General features: G+C 43.5%; 2 protein-coding genes across 5 annotated transcripts; one reads left to right on the forward strand and one right to left on the reverse strand.

Annotated features, from left to right (window-relative positions):
* Positions 1-495: 495 nt before the first annotated feature.
* Positions 496-10,520, forward strand: LOC140565344 (histone H4 transcription factor). Of its 2 annotated transcripts, none has more exons than XM_072691219.1 (10): positions 496-547; positions 1,163-1,318; positions 2,530-2,756; positions 3,876-3,987; positions 6,469-6,621; positions 6,894-6,968; positions 7,115-7,235; positions 8,731-8,869; positions 9,460-9,584; positions 9,673-10,520. In XM_072691219.1, exons 2-10 carry the CDS (start codon positions 1,168-1,170, stop codon positions 10,073-10,075), a joined length of 1,506 nt encoding a protein of 501 aa, XP_072547320.1. In that variant the 5' UTR covers positions 496-547; positions 1,163-1,167; the 3' UTR covers positions 10,076-10,520. The 2 variants fall into 2 exon arrangements, with proteins under 2 accessions (XP_072547320.1, XP_072547321.1); XM_072691220.1 differs by having other exon boundaries at positions 505-787.
* A 63-nt stretch (positions 10,521-10,583) lies between these two features.
* Positions 10,584-24,132, reverse strand: auts2b (activator of transcription and developmental regulator AUTS2 b). Of its 3 annotated transcripts, none has more exons than XM_072691223.1 (13): positions 23,667-24,132; positions 15,103-15,432; positions 14,776-15,002; positions 14,431-14,475; positions 14,045-14,140; positions 13,617-13,688; positions 13,391-13,420; positions 13,224-13,295; positions 12,926-13,067; positions 12,570-12,650; positions 12,392-12,475; positions 12,023-12,233; positions 10,584-11,913 (listed from the first exon to the last, which is right to left on the reverse strand). In XM_072691223.1, the coding sequence occupies exons 2-13, from the start codon at positions 15,194-15,196 to the stop codon at positions 10,788-10,790; spliced, it is 2,280 nt and encodes a 759-aa protein (XP_072547324.1). In that variant the 5' UTR covers positions 15,197-15,432; positions 23,667-24,132; the 3' UTR covers positions 10,584-10,787. The 3 variants fall into 3 exon arrangements, with proteins under 3 accessions (XP_072547324.1, XP_072547322.1, XP_072547323.1); XM_072691221.1 differs by having other exon boundaries at positions 14,755-15,002; positions 23,667-24,131; XM_072691222.1 differs by lacking the exon at positions 23,667-24,132 and adding an exon at positions 17,622-17,891 and having other exon boundaries at positions 14,755-15,002.
* Between the last annotated feature and the right edge of the window lie 233 nt (positions 24,133-24,365).

The following is a 24,365-nucleotide window of genomic DNA, read 5'->3' on the forward strand; positions in this document are numbered from 1 at the left end:
AGATTGCCACGATTATCTGTTTATTTTTCTTCTGTTTTTATGTTATAATTTTTGTTAAATAGTATGCTGCAGAGGTTGTGTTTACTTCCCTTAACTTTTTCTTTATTTTTTTTGTTTCCATGTATTTTTTAAACCCATGTTTTAGCCTCTCTTACATAAACACATAAATAATGCTTTATTATTAATGCAGAAATATTTGACTTTTAATGGCAAAGTTGGTTTAGATTAATTTATCTAGCTAGAATAAATTGTGTAATTAATAGAATTACATATATATCGTTTTAATGCTGCGTATAATGCTAACGGTATTTAATAGTAGTCAAAACAATTCATTTAATATTTTTTTCATAATTTTTTAATGCTCAGAAGGTCTGCACACTTGGATTAAACGTTTTTTTAAATGTGTATATGTATTTAGAGTTAACTCCTAGTGGGACTTTTATTTTGTTTTTCTGGTGCTCCAGTCAAAAACAAATGATCCCGCGTAGCTGCGAGTCTGCCTGCAGTTTGAGAGAGAGAGAGGTGACAGCTGTGTCTGTGTGTGGAGGTCAGTTTTAGCAGAAACTCCTTCGTGTCCAGTAGTTAAAGTGTGGACGAAACGCCGTGATTTAAAGGAAGTGCAGTTTTTCCTTCGCTACGAGCTTCAGAAACGACAGACTGAGATAGATCTGAGAGAGAGCTGCTGTTAGCCTGTTAGCACTCAACTGCACTGTCTCTAGCTAACACTGCCCGTCTGCGCCCTGCCCTGTCCTGCCCTGTTCTGTCCTGTCTGTGTGTTTATTAACGTGTAAGTAATTAAATCCCTAACGCTTTCTTAGTGGAGACACTAGTCTGGAGTCTTGTCTGCTGTTTTCTGTCTGTCTCTGACTGTCTGAACGGTTTCTGTCCGGCTCTGGCCAGGCTAGCTGACTGACTGACTAGCTAGCTGTGTTGTGAATGTAACCCTGGTCTAATGTTAGCACTACTTCTTAGATCTAGAAGTACAGAGACACTTAAACCCCGAGGATGATCGTGTTGTTTGTAGTAAGTGCTGGCTTGTCTGTAAAATACAAAGTTCCTCTAGTGTGATTCATGTGGAATGAAGCTCAGACACTTAGCTAACAACATTAATGTGATCTAGCTGAATGTCCAGTGAGTTTCTGCTTTGTGCCTTTTTTCACAGAACAAATGGCAAAGAGAAAGAAACTCTCCGACATGGTGGTCGCATGTGAGTGGGCATCTTGCACCTTTAAGGGAGAAAGCATGGAGGAGCTTAGTGATCACATGTCTGAACATTTGAAGGAGCATCTTGGTGATGGAGATACGATGGAGGAGCTTGGTGAGTGCATTTCAACACCACCAGCTAGTGGCGCCATGTCTGGATGAAGCAAAAGAAGCATGGTGCACTAGGGCTGAGCAGTTATTGGTAACTGACTGACATTCAGAGCCTCTTACTGACGAAATCTCGACCATGATGTTTATAGTACTGTGTGCGAGTTCATGTACATGACTTGATGACCCCATCCTGTCCAAGTCATCAAGACAACCATATTAACCATTAGTATTGGACACAGATGAAATTTGGCTTCCACATCAGTACAGTGAATCCACTAGTGACCAAACACACACGGTGACAATGGAGCGATGGGCAGTGAGGGTGAAGCCCGACAGTGGCAGCTTGCTGAGCACAGGTATTGAACCCACAACCCTGTCATCAATAGCCTGGTGCTCTAACTGCTGAGCCACCACTGCCCCCGAGAACGCAGAGCCAACTCGAGTAGCTTATATAATCGTTCATAAATCATAATTGAGGTCCAATATTTGTGATATAGATTTGAGGTCATTTCACCCAGCAATACTTTTCACATACTATCTAAGGGTTCTCAAACTGATTTGGATGGAGATACTTCAGCTTTAACAATAAAATATTCATCAAATTGAATAATTGATCAGTAAAACCCAGTCCAATTCATACTATGCAGTTTTTATGCAGTTATAGAACAATGATTTCTACTCTATACAAGCTTTTTAGAATTGGTCCATGTCTGACTCATTTAGGATTTACTGAATTAAATGTACTCATCATATACTCAGCCTACTGTAGCCGAACCCATCAAGAGAACAGTGTATCATCTAGGGTTGAGTGATTATGGTACACATATTGGCATCAGATGTAATAGAAATTGCTATCCCAATTCTCTCCCATACGTAGTATTAGTGATTTTTATTTCAAATGTTTTGTGCTTCTTCCAGGACTTCCAGTCTTTGTAATGAAACATGCAGTTGGCAGGTGTTCTTTACCACTGTTGATCTCCACGAAATGCTCAGAAAAGTGTATTGTCCATCATATAACAGAATTCTTTACAATACGATAAAATATTGTCATTTGTCAATATCGCCCACCTCTAGTATCATCATATCTCCTGCCCCTAACTCCCACAGTTCCAGGTTCCTTCAGTGTATTCGTTGTGATTATGAAATTGCTCTAATGAAGTTTTATGAAGATTATTAGCTTTGTGACTTTTTTTTTTTCCTCTCCCTCTCCTTCAGATGACTACCCGTGTCTGTGGCAGGGCTGTGAGTTTCTGGCTATGGGCAGTCCAAATGAGCTTGTTGCCCATGCGCACTTCCACATCTTCCACAGCAAACTGAAGTTCATCGGGACTCAGCTTCTGCAGTCGCATCCGGAGCTGCCCAGCTGCACTCAGGAACTCCACAGCAACAACCTAGTCACAGACATCTCTGAAGGATTTGTGTGTCAGTGGGAACACTGTGATGTTAGTATGAGCCTCTTCAGATGCACAGACTTCCTTTTACTTCCTTTTACAACTGTTTACATATTAGGTGCACAACTGTATGTTTAAACAAGAACTTTATCTTAATAGGCAGCAGTGCAGTGGGGTATTTATTTATTTAAACTCCTTGTCAAAGTGTATGTGATGTGTTTATGCCATTTATGCCATAAGTACATTGAGAAATGTACTTGAACAATGGCTGAATAGAGTAATTAGATATGGGTTCTATCAGTCATGACCATAGCACATAAACACACACACACTGGCAATGTCAATCAATGTTTAAGCCCAGATTCGAGCCTTAACCTTTTCTCTTGGTCACATGTTCACTGGAAGTTCTAATGTAGAAGGCACATGATTATATCACTTTTACATTTAGCAGCTACAAGAACAACAGATTTACACAGCTTTTCTACTAATGGTTAATAAAGGCATACCTACTGCGGGCGTGAGGCCAATGTGACGTTATTGCGGACAAAACAGCGTCAAAATATGCGGCCACCTGTGTCTGTGGCGCAAGAGGTATGACCATTGGAAAATGAGACTGGTTCTGCGCTATGGCACTAGGTATGAACCAGCCTTAAACCTGGACTGACACAGATCCGACCAGATTGGAGTTAGAAGTGGCTGATCTCATGGAGCAGTTTGTAGTTTTTTGTTTGAACTGAAGCATTTTAGAGACCGAAAAACCTAAAGTCATAAAAAAATGTAATTAAAATGATGTTTAAATGACAATTCCGCACTGTCATTTTTATTGTTAGAGGTGGGCAATAGGCTGTTGAGTCCTTGTTGAGTCCTAAGTCCTTGAGATAACAACAACATGCTTTTCTATGCTTTTAGTGCTTAAAGGCCTGCATGTTCTATTACAAGGAGTTTAATGAGTCCTGTTTAGTTAGATCCAGTGTTTTTGATTTTTTTTTTTTTTTTGAATGTTGTGATAAATGTGGTATTTAGTGAAACTTTCTTTAAATATGGCGATATAATATTTTACCATATCACCCACTCCTATTAATCATGATAACAAAATGTATCACATTATAGAATCATCATTGGATCATCCTTCGGAAGCTAAGCAGTTATTTTTTCTACCTTTTGTTCCAGAGCTCGTTTAATAATCCAGAGTGGTTCTACCGACATGTTGACATGCATGCACACTGCACAGAGCTGCAGCCACTTCCTGACCAACAGCAGGCCCTCTTCTGCAGCTGGAAAGGTAAAAGGATTCTTTCAAACACTTAGAAGGGTTCATCACTAGCAGTGTCAAAGGCATGTTGTAAGTTTTCTATATTTAGGATAAGCAGAGACATTTAGAAAGTGGTGATTCTGAACCTTTAATCAACATCACAGGAGAACCTATTGATATGAGGTGTTAATTGAATGCAATTGAACTGTAATTATGTGTAATTATGTGAGTACTGTATGGCAATGTGAGACTAACAGCTCTAGGCTTCTCTGAGTTATGCCATGTACACACTACATGACTTAGAGTCATCAGATCGTTTTACTCGTATTCACACAATTTTTTTTTTTTTTTATTTAGAAATCTTTTAGTCATTTAGGTTTGCACACTACACAACTGATCAGTGATATGGGATCACAAATCACGTCCCAACTGCAATGTAATTAGTAATACTAGTGAGTTTTTGAGTATGTAGTATGTAATACATACTATATTGCCAAACGTATTCACTCACCCATCCAGATCATTGAGTTCAGGTGTTCCAATCAATTCCATGGCCACAGGTGTATAGAACCAAGCTCCTAGGCTTGCAGACTGCTTCTACAAACATTTGTGAAAGAATGGGTCACTCTCAGGAGCATTAGTGAATTCCTGCGTGGTAGTGTGATAGGATGCCACCTGTGCAACAAGTCCAGTCATGAAATTTCCTACTACTAAATATTCCGCAGTAAACGTTCAGTGGTATTATAACAAAGTGGAAGCGATTGGGAACGACATCAACTCAGCCATGTAAAATGACAGAGCGGGGTTTGCGGATGCTGAGGCACATTGTGTGCAGAGGTCGCCAACTTTCTGCAGGGTCAATCACTACAGACCTCCAAACTTCATTTGGCCTTCAGATTAGCTCAATAACGGTGCTTAGAGAGCTTCATGGAATGGGTTTCCATGGCCGAGCAGCTGCATCTAAGCCTTACATAACCAAATGCAATGCAAAGAGTCGGCTGCAGTGGTGTAAAGCACGCCACCACTGGAGTCTAGAGCAGTGGAAGACGTGTTCTCTGGAGTGACAAACCATGCTATTCCTTACTCCGTCTTCTCTGAGTCTGGGTCGCCAGGAGAACGGTACTTGTCTGACTGCATATAGTGTATAGTTTGGTGGAGGGGGGATTATGATGTGGGGTAGTTGGGTTCGGCCCCTTAGTTCCAGCGAAGGGAACTCTTTAATTTTTCAGCATACCAAGAGATGGTTGTCAATTTGCGGGAACAGTTTGGAGATGACCCCTTCCTGTTCCAACATGACTGTGCACCAGGGCACAAAGCAAGGTCCATAAAGTCCAACAGTTATTAGACATTAATGGTAGAAAATGGCTGTGTCTGAAATGTGGGAAAAATCTGTCTACTCAGACAGGATTCTGAAGCAGAAAGGCACCCAGTGATGTCTGAATGGAAGTTTAGTCGTCTAACCTTCTGTTTTATTGGGCTGAAAGGCTAATTGTGAAAGGTTAATGACAACACAGCAAATAACTCTGATCTAGCAGTGAACTGTCGATACCTTGGCAGTGTCAGGAGGTATTGTTGCCTTCATAATTTGGTTACAGAGACCAAGCAGCTACACTGCCTTGTCAAGCACAAACTTGTGAGACAGAGTGGGCAGCAAGTTATGTAGTCAGCGATACAAGTGCAGCGGCGACGGCAGCAGGGGAACTTGCAGTGACTGATGTTAGCATAGCAACGCTTCCAATAGAAATGCTCTAAAATACTTGGAATAAACTTTTATTTTGCATCGACTATCAACATTTTTGCCTTTTCCTGTGAAGTCACCATTTTGGAGATGCATGTTTTTATTGGACAGCCACGATATACACTGTAGTATTAGTGTACAGTTTGCAATTGGAATGCAGCCAATCTTACACAAGAAGAAGGAATCTTGCAGTTGGTCTGTCTGCTAGAGAACTGATGCAGTGTCATGCGTGAGAAGTTTTTACTTCTTCCAAAATTGTTTCCAAAAAACGAGTAATTGTTTGTTCCCCCCAAGGGAGCGTTTCTCATAGCTCTGCTTGATGTTTCTTCTCACCCTGCGTCTTGTGCTAGTAGCTAGTCGCGGCACTTCCAACTCACAAGTCACAACATGTTTTACGCTACTGGATTTTGAGTCGCCGACAGGCCCAGATATTCAACCTGTAAGATTTTTGTTGGGGGCTTGCAAGGCATTGGCAATCACTCAGCAGGCCCTCTGATTCTTCTTTCAGCAGTTCACACATAGCATCCGAGCCAGAGCAGAGCAAACACCACCATGCCTCCAACCTGTAAAAAACAACTCAAAAATCAGGGCTAAAATTGTCTAGTATGGACCTAACCCTTATAGAGCTGGCTTGATGTTTGTACACTGTTGTTTAGAAATGTACCAGATTTATCTGTCATTACCAATGTAATTCCCATCATCTCATCATGCATGCAATTTTGTCCTGTAGGTGTCTTAGTCAAGTGTGTGTGTGTTTAATTACTGTGTTATAGGCTGTGATGCGTTCTTTAAGATAAAGTATCGCCTGCGGGAGCACCTGCGCAGCCACACTCAGGAGCGCCTGGTGGCGTGTCCCACCTGCGGCTGCATGTTCTCCAGCAACACTAAATTCTTTGATCACATTCAGAGACAAGCAGAGCCTGAAGGTCAGTGTATTTCTCTTTACCTACGTGATGACTATAGATTTACATGGGTGTATGTTAAGGTTGGACGGATGAGCAGTTTTAAAATGAGACAAATTGGGTCTAAAAAAATCAACAAATATTGATATATTTGTGCCCTAAAACCATGGGTATTCTACTTCATTTTCCATTCCTGCCAGATGGGGGCGACAAAGCCATATAAAGGCATGTTTTGAAAACTGTCTTTTGTTAACTTTGTTATTAACTGTGTTTTATTATTACTCTTGATGTATTAGATTCTCTGATGTGTGGCCATTGTGACAAGGGCTTTGCTAACGAAAGATTGCTGAGAGACCATGTTCGACAGCACGGTGAGTTCTCAGAGCATCATAACATTTTTACTCTCAGCTCAGATGCAGTCGTTATCTATGCACTGTTAAACCGCTGTAGAGAGAACTTCTTATTTTTCTTTATTTCCATTTTGTAATTAAAACTGATCTGTGTGGTGTTTTTACAGTGAATCACATAAAGTGTCCACTCTGTGACATGACTTGCACGTCCCTTTCCACCCTGAAGATCCACATCAAGTTTCGTCACTGTGACGAGCGGCCCTTCCCGTGTGACTTCTGTGAGAGCAGGTAGCACATTTTTCCACACCTTCCGCTTCTGAAATACTCCACCCACTGAGCACTTTATTAGGAACACTATACCAATACTGGGTCTGGCCTCCTTTTGCTATCAAAACAGCTTTAGGATGTTGAAAACATTGTTCTACCACATCCCAAAGGTGTTCTGTTGGATTAATATGTGGTGACAGTGAAAGCCACTGAGGAATACCAAACTCATCGTTATGTTTTTGAAACCTTTGAGTTTGAGACCACTTTTGGTTTGTGACTTGGTGCTTCATCATACTGGAAGTAGCCGTTAGAAGATGACTAAGTTGTGTACGTAAAGCGATGCACATGATGTGAACCGATACTCAGACAAGCTGTGACATTTAATTAATGAGTGATTAGTATTAATTATTCAAAGTGTGCCAAAAAAGAAAAATCCCCACCCCATTACACCACCTTTACCAGTCTGGACTTTTGACACAAGGCAGGTTGGGTCCATGAATTCCTGCTGTTGGCACCACAGTCTGAGTCACTGGTGTTAAGATTCACCAGACTGGGCTATGTTTTTCAACTGTCCAGTTTTGGTGCGCCTGTGTCCAACTGCAGCCTCAGCTGTCTTTTCTTGACTGACAGACATGAGACCTGGCATAGTCTTGTGCTGTTGTAGCCCAGTACTATCAAGGTTGGAAATGTTGTGCGTTCTGAGATGCTTTTCCGCTCACCACAATTGAATGGAGTGGTTATCTGAGGTACTGTAGCCTTCCTGTCATCTTGAACCAGTCTGCCCATTCTCTGTTGACCTCTCTCATCAACAAGGCCTTTCTGTCTGCAGAACTGCCGCTCACTGGATGTGTTCTCTTTATTTGACCATTCTGAGTAACTGTAGAGACTGTTGTGATTAAAAGAGGAGCATTTAAACTCCGTTTTCTGCCGTTTTGGTCCATGCTCGTCTTTACTCTTGAATAAAGCCTGGTTACAAACCAAACGTATGGTGGAAATGCTCTGTTCTACCAGCAAGAGAACTATGTTCATATCTTTGTCGTTTTAAACTAGCTCTAAACGGTGCATTCAGAACCCGAGGAGGATGCTAATTCTAAAGTACACACGCTAAGTGATCTGTCTGCAGAGTTGTAAAGGAGCTGGGAGCTGAATGGTAACCCAGGACCGTAAGATATTACACACTATAAAGTAAAAAAACCTTTTAAACCTCTCATAGTGCGACACCCTTACCCTTCATCTACGAAAGAAACATCAGCTGAAGTGGCGATCTAGAAATACTCAAACCAGCCTGGCATTTAAAATTCCATTTTTCTCTCATTCTGATGGTGGATATCAACATTACCTGGAGCTGCTGACCCAGGTCTGCCTGATTTCATGTCTTGCACTGCTTCCTCACAATTGTCTGTTTAGTTCATTACATTAAAGAGTAGGTTTACTCATTAGGTTCCTAATTAAGTGCTCAGTGAGTGTAAGTGCGATAAGTTGGGCTGCTGTTTTATTTTTGTGTCTTGCTTTCCAGCTTCAAGAACCAGCATGATCTGAGGAAGCACATGGAGACCCACAACGAAGGAGCAGCCTACCATTGCACAGTGGAAGGCTGTGAATACTCCTCTCGAATGGCTCACACTATGAACCAGCACTACAAGAGAGTGCACGAGGTCAGCCATCAGGGGGCGCCACACCCCCACGTTTGATTAGAGACATTGAACATTTTTCCCCTCATGAAACTGGCAGAAGTTCATACTTTACACTCCTCATGCACTTTATTAGAACCACCGATCTTGCACTTTCACTCCCTGCCCTCTTTACCACTCGCTGAGGTCTACCTACCGTAGCGGTCAACTGTCCAAGTGTTCAATTACAGACTGTATCCCATCTGTTATCCGTTTGTCGGCCACCCTCTGCTCCATTCATTATTGGTAAGTGTCTGACCACAGGACCGTCGACCAGATGTTGTTTGTACAGTGGACCATTTTCAGTAAAGCAGTGACACTGTCGTGGTCGATATTGAGATTTTTTTCCGTTAGAGGCTTAAAGATCCCTTCAACCACTCAAAATATGCAGCCAAGGGAGGTTCTGAGGTCGGAAACTTACCATTGTTGAAGGGCTTGAGGATTAACTAACAGACATTCTCTGTTAGCATATGTGCAACTGTCTGGCATTGTGTTCTGGCAACATGGACTGCCAAGGTAGGTGTTTCTAAGCACGTTGGCAGGTGGTTGTAATATGTTTTAATTGTTCCCAACAGGGAAACATGGTGTCGAGATATAAGTGTCATCTGTGTGACAAGAACTTCTCATGGTGCTACACCCTTACCCTCCACCTGCGCAAGAAACATCAGCTCAAATGGCCATCTGGACACTCTCGCTTTAGGTACTGGATTCTTGCTTTCTTCATCAGCCTGTCGATCATATTTTACACACGTCCTTTTTAATGTACATCCTTCTCTTCTGATGACCAGGTATAAGGAGGATGAGGATGGATACCTGAGGCTGAATATGGTTCGCTTTGAGACGGTGGAAGTTACAGAAGAGCTAATAAAGAACATGGCGGAAAAACGCACCCCACGCAAGATCTCAGGATCGAGTGGCCAAGTTAAGAGGCCAGCATTGCAAGTAGAGGCTGTGAACGATGCTCCCATGCAATCTTCCTCATACCTCTCCTCTTCCTCGTCGTCTAGCCCTGAGCTCCTGGCTGAGGCTGAATCTAGAGCTGACAAGGATGGTGCTCCTGTGTACTGTGTCCTCAACACGGTGACTGAGGTGAACGGAGAGCCGGAGGCCACTGCGGACCCAGGGGCTGAATCGGGCGTAGTCCGAGCCCTGGCTGCAGTGGCCAGAGGGCTGGGTATGGATGTGGTGTGAGAGGCTAACCTACACTACATGTGACTTGAAAACACTGCAGAAAAGCATCAGTGTTAGGCCATCTGATTTACGTTGCACATTAGGTTCTAGTGAATGATTGTAGTGCTGTGCTAACAGGACCTCTTGATTTCTTGTCACAGGACTAGTAGTTTCAGGTTTTAATATTTTCTCATTCAAAAGCTTATTTTCAGCATTTTAGGATTAGTCAGATTTCTGTTTTTAAATGAGCTCAGGTGCCCGGCGGTAACTCTGGAGGAATTTCCTCACTGAAATTCTTTCCATCCATCCGTCTCTTACTCTTGATTTTAAGTCACCTCTTATGTCTGATATGCTAGTGTTTTTATTTGGTGTTATTTATATTTGTAAAATTGATTTGGGTGTGCCTGTTTTTAATGACTTTTAATGTTTGAATGACCATACCCTGGTAATCAACAAACAAATAAACAAGTGAACTTTTTCGTAAAATTATTTTAATTCTTTTCACAAAAAAAGTAATAGGCCAGTCTCCTGATGATGGATCAAGCCTAGTGAATCTTGAGAACAGTGAACTGTGAGTCACCACTGACACAGCAAATTAATGAAAGACTAGACTTAATCTGCATCCAGAAAACTGCCCAGATGATTTTCACCCCCTGTACATCTCGATATTGTACACTCGTCTTAACATGAAGTGCTTGGCTTGGCCTTCACTCGGGCCCTCATGCTGTCTGGCTCATGGAGCCTCTGCATCTCTGTGAGAATGAGGGATGGATCTGTCCTGCCGGTCTGACAGAGGGGTAGTCCGTCTGGGGGAGGCCGACCGAGCGGGGAGAGGGGGCAGCAGAGAGGGTGGAGCAGCGTGTATGTAGCCATGAGGAGGCAGAGTCTTGCTGAGTGCGCTGTAGTGCGGAGCATGGGGCAGCCCCAGGCGGGGGAACATTGGGCTGGGGTAAGCTGTGGGCAGGAGGCCCGGATGGACCAGGTGGGGGTCCATGGCTGCGTGGTGAAGCGCCAGCAGACGGCCTCTCTCGCTCTCCTCCCGGAGGAGGGCCATACGCTGTCGCTCCTCCAGCTGGCTCCTCTGCTGCTCCAGGGCCAATGAGTGGAGGAGGGGATCTCGTGGGTAAATGTGCTGCCCCATCATGGCACGCTGCAGAGGATCAGTCCTCAGCAAAAGCTCCTTGGGAAGGGGCTCTTTCTGAGGAAGGTCCACACCCCTGTACATATTCCGCATGGGATCCCAATGCTGCGCAGGATAAGGCAGTCTCTCTGCACCAGGCAGTGGGCTCATCCCAACAAACGGCGCAATTAGACGAGTCCTATCAAGGCTGCTTGGAAACCCTGTGACCATAGGAATAGACGACACGGGCGAAGACTGCATTCCTGGGGTTCCACGTCCATGCAGTGGTTTCTCCAAAGCTTTAGGAGGTGGCTTGACTTCAGGAGAGTCCTGGTCATCCCTCCTCTCCTCCTTTATCTTAATCTGACCACTCTTGGCATGAGGCTCTGCCTCCACTCTACTCCTCTTTGCCTCCGGTTCCCAGTGTGCCCCATCACTGCTGCGCCTCTCTATTTCTACCCTCTGTTGCTTTGGGGACAAAGTATCCTCTGCGGTGGGTTTATCTTCTGTTGGACGCTGGTCATACTTTACAACCATCTCCCTCTTCTCTTGCTGGCCCTCTTTGTGCTTTTGATCCTCTGGCTCTCCGCTTTGATTAGGGGTGTCTTGTGTTTGCGCTCTCTCTCTGCTGTTGTCCTTGTCCTTCGTCTCAGGAGACGAGCTTCTAGAAGACTCTACTGTTTGCTTGTGAGCCAGTGGACTTGTGGTAGCAGGCGAAAGGCGTTTCCCTCGTGTGTCCCTGCAATAAGGAAGTAAAGCAACATAAGCAAAGCAGTAACCGATGTAACCGTTTTCTGACCTACTCTCATTAATCAACTGTTTGAGAAGAAAGATTAAGGGTCTCAAACCTTTCTTGCTCTTCTTTGTTTAGTAGGGAGTCTCTCTTGTCTGTCACTCTTTCCAATCCAGAGGAAGTCTTTTCAGGTTCAGGGGCTCGAGGCCACACCGGAGGGGTAGGGAAAGAGGAGGGCGTCTGGTGCAATCTGTTCCAAGGCTCCTGAGGTACAGCTGAGGATGGCACTGCTTTACAGTCTTTACTTCCATGAGCAGAACTTGGTGCTGTTAATGGTTTGGAATGAAGATTAAGTAGTTAGATAGTATGTGCCTGTGATTCACTTTTTTGTCATTCTCATTAAAGTAGGACACACCTGAGAAATATACAACGTGACCCCCTAAAAAAACAAAACAAAAAAACTCAAACAGTTTTATTCACTCACTTAATGTGGGGTTTCCAAGTCCTCCAAATGCTGTGGAGCTCAGTGTTCCCAGTCCGCCAAAAGCAGGTGGCTTGTTAAGAGAGTCTACACAACAAGAACAGTATGGGTTTAATAGCGTCCTTTTAAAATGTTGGCCAAGCATGAGTCACACTTTAACCACATGGTAATTTACTCTTACCATGATGAAAGGGTGGGGTGTGCAGGTTGGTGTGAGGGTGGGACAAGTGTCCGTAGGGGGATACAGAAGGGTGTGTTGGACCTGACAAAGAAAAGAAATGTCTTCCTTAGGGTCTCAAATGTTCAGCAGTTGCTCAAATGCATTTCCTGTTTTATATTCCCTGAACATTTTTGCAAGTACTGATGCACTCCTCAGATCAGTTCATCCAGAGTAATTGCACAGCCCATGTGGATATGATGATATAGATTTATTGGATCTCCACTGAACACTGAAATACAGTAGACTCGGATAATAAGTGTCCATTAATATTGGTTTGCCCTTGTGTCTCTGGATGTAACAGAATCTCTGATACTTACCAGCACTGGAAAAGATGGTGGAAGGGCGGGGTAAGTCACGCGGTTGCTGGATCATTCCCGTGAAGCCTGCACCAGAGGGTCGACTCAGGAACTCTGGCTTCAGCCCAAAGTCTAACTTGTGAGGCTCAATTTGCATCTGCTTCTGAAATGCGCACAGACAAGAGGGGTTCTAGCGTGAATGACGAGAAGCCAAAGTACAGATTTGGTAAACACAGATGGAACAATCCTCGCACTGCAAATGGGAGGTAAACATAGCCAGAGCCATGCTATAGTGTCAGTGTTCAATCTGTAAACATACCTTGATTTTTTGCTGATGGTGGTACACTTGCCATGCAATGTGAACATGCATTGCACACCACTTCCCTGGCTTCTGCAACAGCATAAAAAATTGGAAATCTTTAGACTTCTGACTTGAAAAGGTCACAGAATCAATGTTTTATTATTAGCAATAGGTGTAGGTCTTACCTTCGGGGTATGACACACTGAATCCAGCATCTGAAACAAAGAAAATATAATTTAGTCCACATCCTGCTTACTTAAAAGTAGTTTTATTTAAGCAGTCTGTAATTCTCTTGGCATATGTTTGGGTCAGAAGTCTAGAGTTATTTGTTTGAGAAGTTTTTAAGGTTTTTAAACAAAATGTTTGGACACAAAGGTTAAGGTACATTTTTAGACTGATTTCGAGGCTTACTCTGGAGTCCTTTTGCATGAGTGGACGGGGCATCGCTCCAGGTCTGGGCACTATATCGAGTGGGTTAGAGGCCTGTTGAAATAGTAGTGTGGTAAATACAAATTATTGCTCTACAGGTACATTGAACTGATATAATATTAATCAAGTTCCTAAGCACAATTCAGTTGAATGTATTCAAATAAAGCAATAAAGTACACTAAAGGTTTTGGGTTTAACAGAATACTGTAGACTGGACAATTTTTGGCTCACCCTATACAATTCCTCGCAAGACAATTTATGTCCCGTCAGCACTTTCTATTCACTAATGTGAAATTACTGTCCAATATATTTCTGCCCAATGGGGCTTTTCAATTTTTAATAACTAAATATCTTATGTTACTCAGAGGTGACATAAAACAGGTAGCTGTCTTAAGCGATTTGTGTAATACCTTAGGCTGGAAGGCTCCCTGCAGAGAGCTGAATATGCCTGTTGGAGGCACCATGGGAGACATCCCAGGCATTACTGATGGGTAGGAGTGGAGTAACTGAAAAACATGTGTGGCAGTATATCATTAGTCTGTGAAACCGAGTACAGTAACTGCTGGGTCAGAATGCTAATTTTCATAAAAATAAGCTGTAAAGTCTCTGAACAAAAGAGCTGTTCATAACGAGTGCAGTGATTAATGAGAACAAAGAAAGGCTCTGGTCCAGTTAAACTTCAAGTAAGTCATACAAAAAAGCAGAGGAAATAAAATTCATGGGGTGAAAGAATTTGGCAAATTTCATACTTTAGGCAAACATACTTTGCATATGCAGTATAATTAGCGTGACTTACATTGTGCCTGTGGACGGAATCAACCTTTGGTGGGAATTTGTCGAACTAAAAAGAAAGCAAGAACGCATTAGTTTAAACCATGGTACAGATGCAGCTAATTATGTCACAACACATTAGAAATTTCATGCTGCCCCACAGCAGACACCAATATTATTCTCACTGTTGAAACAGCTAGAGTCATATCACTATAATGACATACTAATGACTAACAACAACACAACTAAATGCAAATGAGACTTTACATTAAAAGAACAGGTCAAATGAATAAAATGGATTAGAATAAAAGCAGGCTGTGTTGGCTGCCCTGCAAGTACTCATCCTCACATGTCTGGCAGGGGTACGCACCAGAGGTGCCGCGGGGCCTGGCAGGATGGCAGGGTGGGGAAAGGGGGTGAAGGTGTGCTGGTGCGTGTGTTGGTGTGTGTGCTGGTGCTGATGCTGATGCTGGTGCTGGTGCTGGTGCTGATGGAACTCTGTGCGCAAGTAAGCTGGCCCAGCCAGTGAAGGTCCTCTCTCCACACCTTGAGAGGCCAGAAAGCGAGAGTTCAGCTCCTGACGCAGCAGGTCCTGCTCTGTAAGGTAATCAGTGCACAGTTAGCTCATGTAAAAGCTTCATGAATACTAAAATATTGATTGTGTAGTTGTGAAAGATGTGTGATATGCGCATCTTACCTGTGTAGGGACCTGCAGGTGAAGCACCGGGCACAGTTAGAGCACTTCCCGTTAACAGGGGAGGAGGAGGGATGGCTGCGGTTGGGGAGAACATGGTGCAACGCTGCTGAACTCAGGGCGCACAGAAGCTGTTATGATACCCAAGAACAACTTTCCCTCCAATTGTCCTGATAGATATGTCCCTCTAGAGTCCCTTGAAGGTCCAACTATTTTCTTAGTCCTTCTTTTGCTGATGGAACAGCTGACCTTGCTCTAGTCTTCCTCCCGTGGCACCTCCAAATCCACTTTTGTCTGGTCTCGTGTTTGTACTGGCCGCGACATCACGGATACCTGCAAATGGCACAAAATGGATCTTATCAGTACAAACATTTCATGGCCTTTGATGCAATTTTACTGCATATCAGAATTCAACCACCTTCATATTGTTTACTGCTGTGAGCTCCCTGCAGTGGATTAACGTCAGTACAAAAATACATCCAGTGTACTCAAACTGCATTACTGGGAATAATCCAATTTAGGACTAGGGCACTAATAATCCACTAATTTCATTTGATAACATGTCGTTCCTAGAAAGGATATTAGTGTAATGCTATCAGTTAATGTTGTTAAACAGGGCAGAGCATGTTGCAGCAATGCAGCTAGGACAAAGGCAAGGGGGTGCGGGGAAAGGCAGGCAGGGCATGTCATTTGAAAAAGCTAATAAAGCAGGGGTTAAGGAAAATAAAAGAGAGCCTTTCTCTTTTATTGCAGCACCTTTTCCATGGCATTACGCTGCCGTCCTCTTTAATTCGGCCTCACTCAAAGTAAACCTAGCATTTAATGGCTAATGTTGGTGTCACTTTGACATTTACTGGACCTTCCCAGGGGTGCGCCAATGGTAAATGCAAATGGGGTGGAGGACTGAAATCCCAAGAGGATTGCCGATGTATACAACCTGCAATTACCTCCTTTTGAATGCCACTCATGCACATGAAGATAAGCAGTAAATCTCCTTTGTGTGAAGCTGTCAATTCAGGCCTTTTCCCCCCTGGAGCCTGTTGTATCTGGAGTGAAAGGTCTTTTGAGAGGTCCATAATGGATGGTTAGGCTCTCTCAGAGTAAAGCTTCTTTTGGGAACACCAGGGGGTCCTTGGAGGAGGGAGCCGCAGGAACAGCTTATTCCTCTCTGCAGAGCACCAGTTCTCCCCTGGTGAACAGTTTGTATTGAGCAGGGTGATGCAACCACAGGGGGTGAGCATGGTAACGCCAGGAAGAACAGCAGGCAAGAGTGCTGCTGCCTGAAGGAAAGCGCTTTTGTGCTACAAAGCGTGTGACCTACCATAAAGACGGTGTGGCACAGCAGCACTAGAAGTTGCAAAGGTGCACAATAACAGCCATCTCATGCAAGACGAAATGAGTAAGCAGCAATTCAGCAAAACTGCTTTTTGTTTTTAAATGTATATGGTATTATTGGTGCTCATCAGAAGCACAATAGTTTAAAAACATCTGCAGAAAGATCTTCAAGGGTAGCCCTTCATTGATTCTGAACTATTAAGAGCTTTGCAGAAATCCAGTTCTCCGAGATGATGGATTATTCTCCCATACAGAACCTAATCTGTGTATCTGTGTAAAGAAGCATACCTACAAAAACCTTTTTAGTTTGCTTCTCATGCTGAAGTTCCTGATTAGCACTTTAAACGCTTATTTCCAGTTAGATTCATGACACATTAATGTTCTTTTGATGCAGGTTAGGTATTAGGGCTAAGCTTCTCAAGCTGTCAGCCCACCAGCAAATGCGTCTTCCTATTTCAGTTGGCACCTCTCTTGTCCAAGCAGTTTTTGTCATTCATCAACCCCATTACTGAGCTAAACCTTCCAGGCATGCTGAGTCTAATGGCCTAATCCCTCCATTCACACAAAGGCAAGATTAGCTGGAGGTTAAATACTCTTGTTCTTTAAATTTTTGTCCTGGTCAGAGTGCCAGGGAAAGCTCTTAATCTCGTGAAGGAGCAGTCGGAAGGGGTTTGTGTGTACACAAAAGAGGCACAGGAGGAGGAATCAGGTAGGGTTTGGAGGTAAGCTCCCCTGCGAGGCAAGTCAGAAAGCGTTTACTGTGGCAGCCATTCCGGAGCAGACAGGGGACAGCTCATAAATCATCCGTAACATCGCGGGCCGTGTACGGCACCGGCCGAGTGCAGTTGGCGAATGACTCAAACAGAGAAACAGTTGTTCTTGTGCGCTGACAGATTCCCACGTTGCTTTTAGCTTAGCTGTGAATGAAGCCTAGTCAGCTAAAGGCACATCTGTTCCACAGCACCGTTCACATATCCAGCAACATTTGTCCAACATCTGAGGACTACACAGTGCTACTACTCCCCTGTGCTACGGACACTGAAACTTTTCCCCTGCCAAACAGTTTTCACAAGCCATTCAACATTCGATCAGAACCTCCGAAAGTTCAGACGACAGAATAACTCCTATGCGTAATAACCAGAAAATAAACCAGAAAAGCACAGATGATGATAGTTAACATACCTTACCTATTAAGGACCTCACTGGCCCCTTTAGCAGTGATCAACTGCTCTGAGTTCTCCACAGCCATCCAATGTAAGCTCTACAGCTTTAAATGTTTAAGCGAGGAAACTTCACCGTCCAGCGAAACTGTATTGAGTGTTCCTCTGGTTTCTATGGCTCTCAAATAAGGCACTAGGGAACGAACTCTGCATAGTCCACTTCTGTCTGAAAGAGAGATCACGGTCTGTGGTGTACGGTAACTCACAGACTAAGCGAAGACTTCCTTTACGTCTGACACCCCCCCCCCCCTCTCTCTCTCTCTGTGGAAGGGGAAAACACACTCTCTCCCCCGCTTAACACTAAGCCTACTGGATTGTGAATGCACCACAGAAAGCTAGCAGCAGCAAATCACTACATAAAGGGTATTATGTTACCACACACTCCATAAAAGGGGCTGTTTTTTTATTGGAAAAAGGTAACCAATCATTCAAAACAACCCCTCTTTACTGGTGTTAATAATAGATAACTAATGTGTAATAATTAGGCGTATTAAATCAGAATCTGACAAAATTAAAATCCACCAATTTTTGTTTCAAATAAGCAACTGAATCTGCTTCATCTGATTTAATGTAATTTTAAAAGACGATTTGGCAAAATAATACTGTAGTAAATAATAACTGTGACTTGCTGATATAATGTAATGGAAAACTGGCAAGTTTTGTGTGTTTGGAAAAAAGAAAAAAAAACTACAAATCGTCTAAAAACAAAAATTGTAGTAAAGGAATGAGATTAAGCATAAAAAACTATGTTTAGTGCCTCCCTAGTAATTAAAGCCAACCCTTATGTGTATATTGTGTATATGCTAGACAACCTGGATTTAAAATGACATTCAATAAAACACACCATGTTATTTGAGTAAGACACCCCTGGTACTGAAGATAATCCCCTCACAATGCGCGATGTAAGACAGCAACCATGAAAAGAGCACATGAATTGCGGCGTGCAAATCGACTGTGCCAGGAAATAGGTGAGTGTGCTGGCATTGAGCTCTTTCATTATTTAGTGGTCAGGTTTCTCTCAGTTAGGGATTAGTGGCGGTGATGTAGGGCAGGCATGCACACAATAGCTGTCAATGCCTATGGGATGTGTTGGACCGCCTGCTTCCTAGAAACCAAAGCCGCAGCTCAGCGGTATAACAATCTGCAGTGCTGAGGACCCTGGAGACTCCCTCCGCTCCTTAGCTATAATGGATCGCTTTAAAGAATGACCTTACAAATGAGGAAGGAGCCCGGGCTGGGCCGGGCCTCGTCCGGAGTGCCAGCACGGCGGGCTGCTGGAAACAGTTGCTGTTCTAATGTGTGTGTGCGTGTGTGTGTTTAGCCGGGGCGAGATCTTAACGCTCGTAAGTTAGGTAGTCAAAGTATTTATTTGAGCCGTGCTGAAAGCTCCAAACGGGCAGCTGTCTCACTGATCTCTCAACAGAGTTGACCCTGGCTGCACACTATCCAACCCCCTTCCACTCATGCCTAGGCCCAGCTCAGGTTACCACAAGAACAATGTGAACCCTGTGCAGGTTCCCCCTCGGTCTCCCAGGATCTGCCAGCACTAACATTCATACCTATGTCTGCATTGGACAGGGAATTAATATATCATGCTGTGGCCTTGGATGGGTTCTTTCCTATGTTTCATCTGCAAGCCAGTTGCAATTAAGGCGGTTTGAACATACTTGGACTTGGTGCCCAGAAAGAACCAAAGAAATCACGCTGCATTCCTGCCCTCCCAGCCGCAGGCCTTTGTAGGAAATCTCTAACATACTGAAAACATAAGAGATTCCCCAGATGCTACACGCTCTGATGGAACACGCTTTTGCACTACTAGCATCTCCTGTTTATAGTACGCCATAGCATCTTTATATGTTTCTGAGGTGACAACATGTGAAGATGAGCCATTTATAGGGTTGTGTTACACATTACAATTTCCATATTCGCAGCAATTCCAATATGAGCAGGCTGTTCATAGCTTCTAAATGATTCTTCGCATTACACTGCATATTGATTTTCATATTCAGAGCTTGGAATATTTTTTTACAGAGGCAAATATGCCTCCAACTCCTTCCTTCTGTGTTGTGCAAGACTTCCAGAGTGCAAGACTTGGAGGTGTGTGTTCCAAAAGCATTAAGTTATGCCTTTAAAGGGCTATTCAAAAGTCCTTCCAGCAAACTGCAGGCAGCCCATTTCATTAAAATAAAAATAGAATAAACAAACAGTGGGGTTTGGATGGCAATAGCACTTATGCACTGGAAGCACTGCTACCCTTTACACCTGGGCTCTGTGTCTCAGTGTCCCAGTAGGGTTTCTGTTCCAAAAGCAGTAAAAGAAACCCATCCAGAAATCTCATGCGCCGCCAGGAACGTGAACATTGTGAAACGTCCTTTTAATAGACATTGATCACAGAAGTTACAAAGGTGCAAAAACCCTTCCGCCGTGGACAGTTGCCACACTCTGTGACCAATACCGAGGCCTAGGCAAAAGACAGCTCCACAAATAGCCCCTCTAGTTATTCCAGGCAGTGACAAGGTAAGACTTCAGCGCTGAGGGAAGCTGTCAGCGTTTGACAGCTGGGTGTCAGCCAGGCGGATGAGCTGCGGCGAGCTCCTCCGGGACCTTACTTTAAATGGCACCTCAGCAGAACCACCGCACCAACAGCGCACATGCGTTAGTAAGTCAACGCCTTATTAACGTTACCTGGGCCACCCTCAAGCTGGACACGTACTTGCAGCTTTAAAAGGCTTACATGCATTGTCTGTAACTGAGCCTATTTTACATTTATCTGCTATGTTGTCATGGAGGCTGCACCATGTGACATTACCTTGCATAGCCGGAGGACGTTGAAAATGAGGTCATACGAAAGGTTAGACACTAATTATCATGTCATGCATGAGTGTCTTTGATTTATGGTTATCTATACATTCATCGCAACATCAAAATGCTAATCTGCACTCAGCAAGGAGGTGCCAAGACATGAAGTCTTTTTTATGATGTGTTCCAAGATCTACCTGAAAGAATGTGGAACCCAATGAACCACCTAATCGCCCATAATTGCGGCAAGTGTCCTTTAATTCAATTGCATTAAGACGGCTTATGGCTTAACCAGGATTCCAATGACACTGATGCACCAAAGAATGCAACTGGATACATCTATGAAGAGGGAAAAAAAAGCTTTCCAGCCCATCACTGAAGTCAGCCTGAGTGCTGCCCTCCACCTTTAGAATGTGCAATGCAGCATTCAGTGACGACTAATGCCTTGAGCCTCTTGAATGTCATCTCCAAACGCAGAAGGATCCTATATCCACCAGCCACTGGTTTGGGGCCCCCGGAAGAGCCCCAACTCAGCAGGCTGACGCTCACCCCCGACACCTAAATCCCAGCAGGCCTCGCCACTGTTGCTTGGGGTCGCTGACCAGGCCTTGATTCCTGCTGACATATGTTAGACAGCCAAAGCACTGCTGCTAAAAAACCCAAATACCATTAACTACCACTGGTGACTGTATAACCATGACCTCAAGTTCTTAAAAGCTTCTGATTCCAGACCTTAATGGGCAAAGACATAACAAGGCAGATGGGAAAGACCAAATTGTACCTAACCAGTGGTCATACTTTACCACTTATGGCACTCCATTTAATGCGCTGTACTAGCTTGGCAGCATTTATCAAAATGTCATGATTAATGCAGTCTATGTAAGTAACCTTCAATAAGGTTGAAGTGATTTATGGTAATGGTGCTGTTCTCCAATCCTATTATCTTAGGGATTACTGGCACACACTTTGCTCAGTTGCGCATGTCTTTAAGTTATCTTAGGACTAACCGGGAAACAAGCTATTGTGTTTTTCTGCCCTGCACTCAGTCTAAGGGACTGTTCACCATACCATCTGCTCTAAGTTAATAAGGAACGCAATGCTGCTGTGTTCCAACAGCAGTCAGGCCCACGACAACAATACAGACATGTCCTTATTAAACCAGAGTAAGATCTGGTGCCAGGGGTTTTTTGCTTTATCAAAACACCACATTTCACATATATGAAATTCTGTTGAACAAACAACCAATACTGATGATAAGTGTGGCGAGGAAGACTAAAATCCCAGACACCTCAACAGTGGCACATTAACATCTGCAGTAAATCTACCCTGAAAGAAACATATCAGGGTAGATGACTGAGCTTAAACCAACCAGCTGGTCTATTATTGCAGCAAAGCTGAGTCTATTGTCTATAACAATATCCCATGCTACTGCTTTTCATTTCTATGATATGTAATCTAAAGTGGTACATCAGGATATAATGCCCATAGTTTTTTTTTTTGTTTTCTGGTAAGGATGCACAATGATATTAGAGTCATATAAGAATCAGCAGATATGTGCTTTAAATATGTGCTTTTGGGTTTAGGTTTAGATTTTAGACATTTTGAACGTTACAAGGGCAGAATGTCTAATGCACACAGTCATTTTACTGCATTTGTAACCTTAACCTACATTTTATAAATGTTTATGTACTGATAATGGGGTGATATGTACATGAAAAAATACAGAATATCAGTATCAACCTGGATTTCCCATATTGGTGCATACCTATTACCCAGGATCTAACAGTTACCTGCAGTGTGCGTCATTTGCTGAGCGCTTCAGATTGCTTTGAAAGAAGTTTAAAGTACATTAAATTAAATTATTACAGTCTCCTGTCTGGAATTGTGGTTAACGTTCACAGTACTGTAACCGTTCCCTTTGGTGCAAAAATAGAAAAAATTACAGATGCGTTTTGACATTCTCAGTGTCAGAAATCATGCCATTAACTTAAACTCAATTAAGGCAAACAGCACCGTGACATATCAAGTAAAACACTGTGATACTGAATTTTATCAGCACTAGTTGACTAGTTTGCCCAGACCTCACCATAATGAGTTCATGGACGTTCGTGTTATGAGTTCTGAGGAATGCCATGTGCTACTTGGAAGTCTGTGTGCTGATAGGGACTGCAGAGGTGATGACACTGTTATCAGGTAATTGGGTTTACGTGATCCTGTAGGCTAATAGCTTCACATGTTTTCTCTCTCTCTCTCTCTCTCTCTCTCTCTCTCTCTCTCTCAGAAGCACAGAGGACACTTTGTCACTCTGTCTCCAATATGATACGGTCGAGGCATCCACTGAGAGCAGCTGCCCACTTACTAATGAACAAATGAATGAAGCGAGGCAGTAAAATGACACACGTATCATCCTAATCAGAATCAGAGTGGAGGGAATGTGTGTGAAATGGAGCGACACTGTAAAGCACACCATCATTGGGGAAATAAGTAATAAAATATATAGCCTGCCCCATATTTCTGGCCTGGGTTTCATTTCTCTCCCTTGTTTTATCTCGGTAATCAAACCATGCAGTAAGTGCTTCATAAAAACGACTGCCTGCTTTGATTTAATGAGTCTGCCCTCTTTCACCAGAGCCCTGCGAGAAGGTAGCTAGCTCTAGCTAAGAAGTACTCCCTGATGCAGCTCACGTAGCTAGATACATCAACAAAAGATGTTGAGATATTGCTCTGAACATCTGAACATTACTACTCTTTGTATCCACAAGAGAGCACTGTTAAGATGGGCTGAAATATGAAGTGCATTTGCGACACTAGCTACCTATGCAGTCTGGTGTTAGCTAGCTATCTAGTTCATTCAGTTCATTATTGTATAGCAGGAAAAAATACCATAAAAAGATTCAGAGAAAAATCAGAGCTTTCACAAACAACACTTAGCAACAAATCAGCAGGGAAATTTAGCTAACTTTAGCTTCCACTCAACTCCATTAGCTATAGCGAGCTAAAATCCAATAACAGCCAGAGTCAGGGCAGCTGAACCTGTGGGCGTGTGTTGGCCGATAACTGTCAAATTTTCTTCGCAAGCTACGAACCTCACCTCTATTACCTTAAAAAGTTGACTTTCAGCTGAAACTCGAAAGCAATTCAACTGAGAAAGGTTTTAGCTAGATAGCTACTTATAACTCAACTGAAAGCATCTGAAGAAAGCAGTGAACTCACCCAGTTCATCGACAGAGTGTAGCGCTACAAAGACGGAGCAGCACGACCGATCCCGCTGGGTCACGGAAAGGGAATAATCCACACACAGAGCAAAATCCACCAAAAAAAAAAAGCTCGGGCGGTTCTTTCAAGCTAAAATTGCTCCACACGAAACCGAGGAACTTTTAAAAAAGACACAGACCCCACTTCCAAAGTCAAGCAGCTTCCATTGCGCTGTGAGCGTTTCTCCAACTTTACACTAGCGCTACCTTACTGAGGGGAAAAAAACCCTAGCCTATTTGCAGCGAAGTCTACCGACCGGAGACACCGTATCCATTAAAATCCCTCGAGTGAAGCAGGCAGGAGTGCCGGGGTGCTCTTTAGTGAGTGAACTCGAGGTTAAATCCGACTTTTCTGAAGAGTTGACTAACGATAAAACTGTCACTCTGCCCAACGGTCGACGAGAGAATCTCGCTCGCACGCGGACGTTCTGCATTCCACCCCTCAGTCTCCACCCTCTCTTTCTTGCGCGCGCTGTTTTTCCTTTCCCGCCTGTAATCCGCCAAGTCCCGCCTCTCTCGCGCTAGGATTGGCCGCTTTCGTCCCTCACTCCGCTGTAGGATTGGTTAAAAAGATCGACTTGCCGTTTCCAACGTCCTGCTGCACTGGAATTGGTTAAATCCACCGAATTCCACCTCCCCCTCCCCCCAGGATTGGCTA

Source organism: Salminus brasiliensis, chromosome 11 (genome assembly GCF_030463535.1).
Source record: "Salminus brasiliensis chromosome 11, fSalBra1.hap2, whole genome shotgun sequence".
Lineage (NCBI taxonomy): Eukaryota > Metazoa > Chordata > Actinopteri > Characiformes > Bryconidae > Salminus > Salminus brasiliensis.

What these genes read in the sequence shown, in the direction of transcription:
- LOC140565344 (XM_072691219.1), top strand. Translation starts at nt 1,168, where the DNA reads ATGGCAAAGAGAAAGAAACTCTCCGACATGGTGGTCGCATGTGAGTGG. An exon ending in GAGACAAGCAGAGCCTGAAG is followed by an intron (nt 6,622 to 6,893) that starts GTCAGTGTATTT and finishes TTGATGTATTAG; the next exon opens with ATTCTCTGATGTGTGGCCAT. An exon ending in ACTACAAGAGAGTGCACGAG is followed by an intron (nt 8,870 to 9,459) that starts GTCAGCCATCAG and finishes TGTTCCCAACAG; the next exon opens with GGAAACATGGTGTCGAGATA.
- auts2b (XM_072691221.1), bottom strand. Translation starts at nt 15,196, where the DNA reads ATGTTCTCCCCAACCGCAGCCATCCCTCCTCCTCCCCTGTTAACGGGA. An exon ending in ACCTGCAGGTCCCTACACAG is followed by an intron (nt 15,003 to 15,102) that starts GTAAGATGCGCA and finishes ATTACCTTACAG; the next exon opens with AGCAGGACCTGCTGCGTCAG. An exon ending in ACCATCAGCAAAAAATCAAG is followed by an intron (nt 13,068 to 13,223) that starts GTATGTTTACAG and finishes TGCGCATTTCAG; the next exon opens with AAGCAGATGCAAATTGAGCC.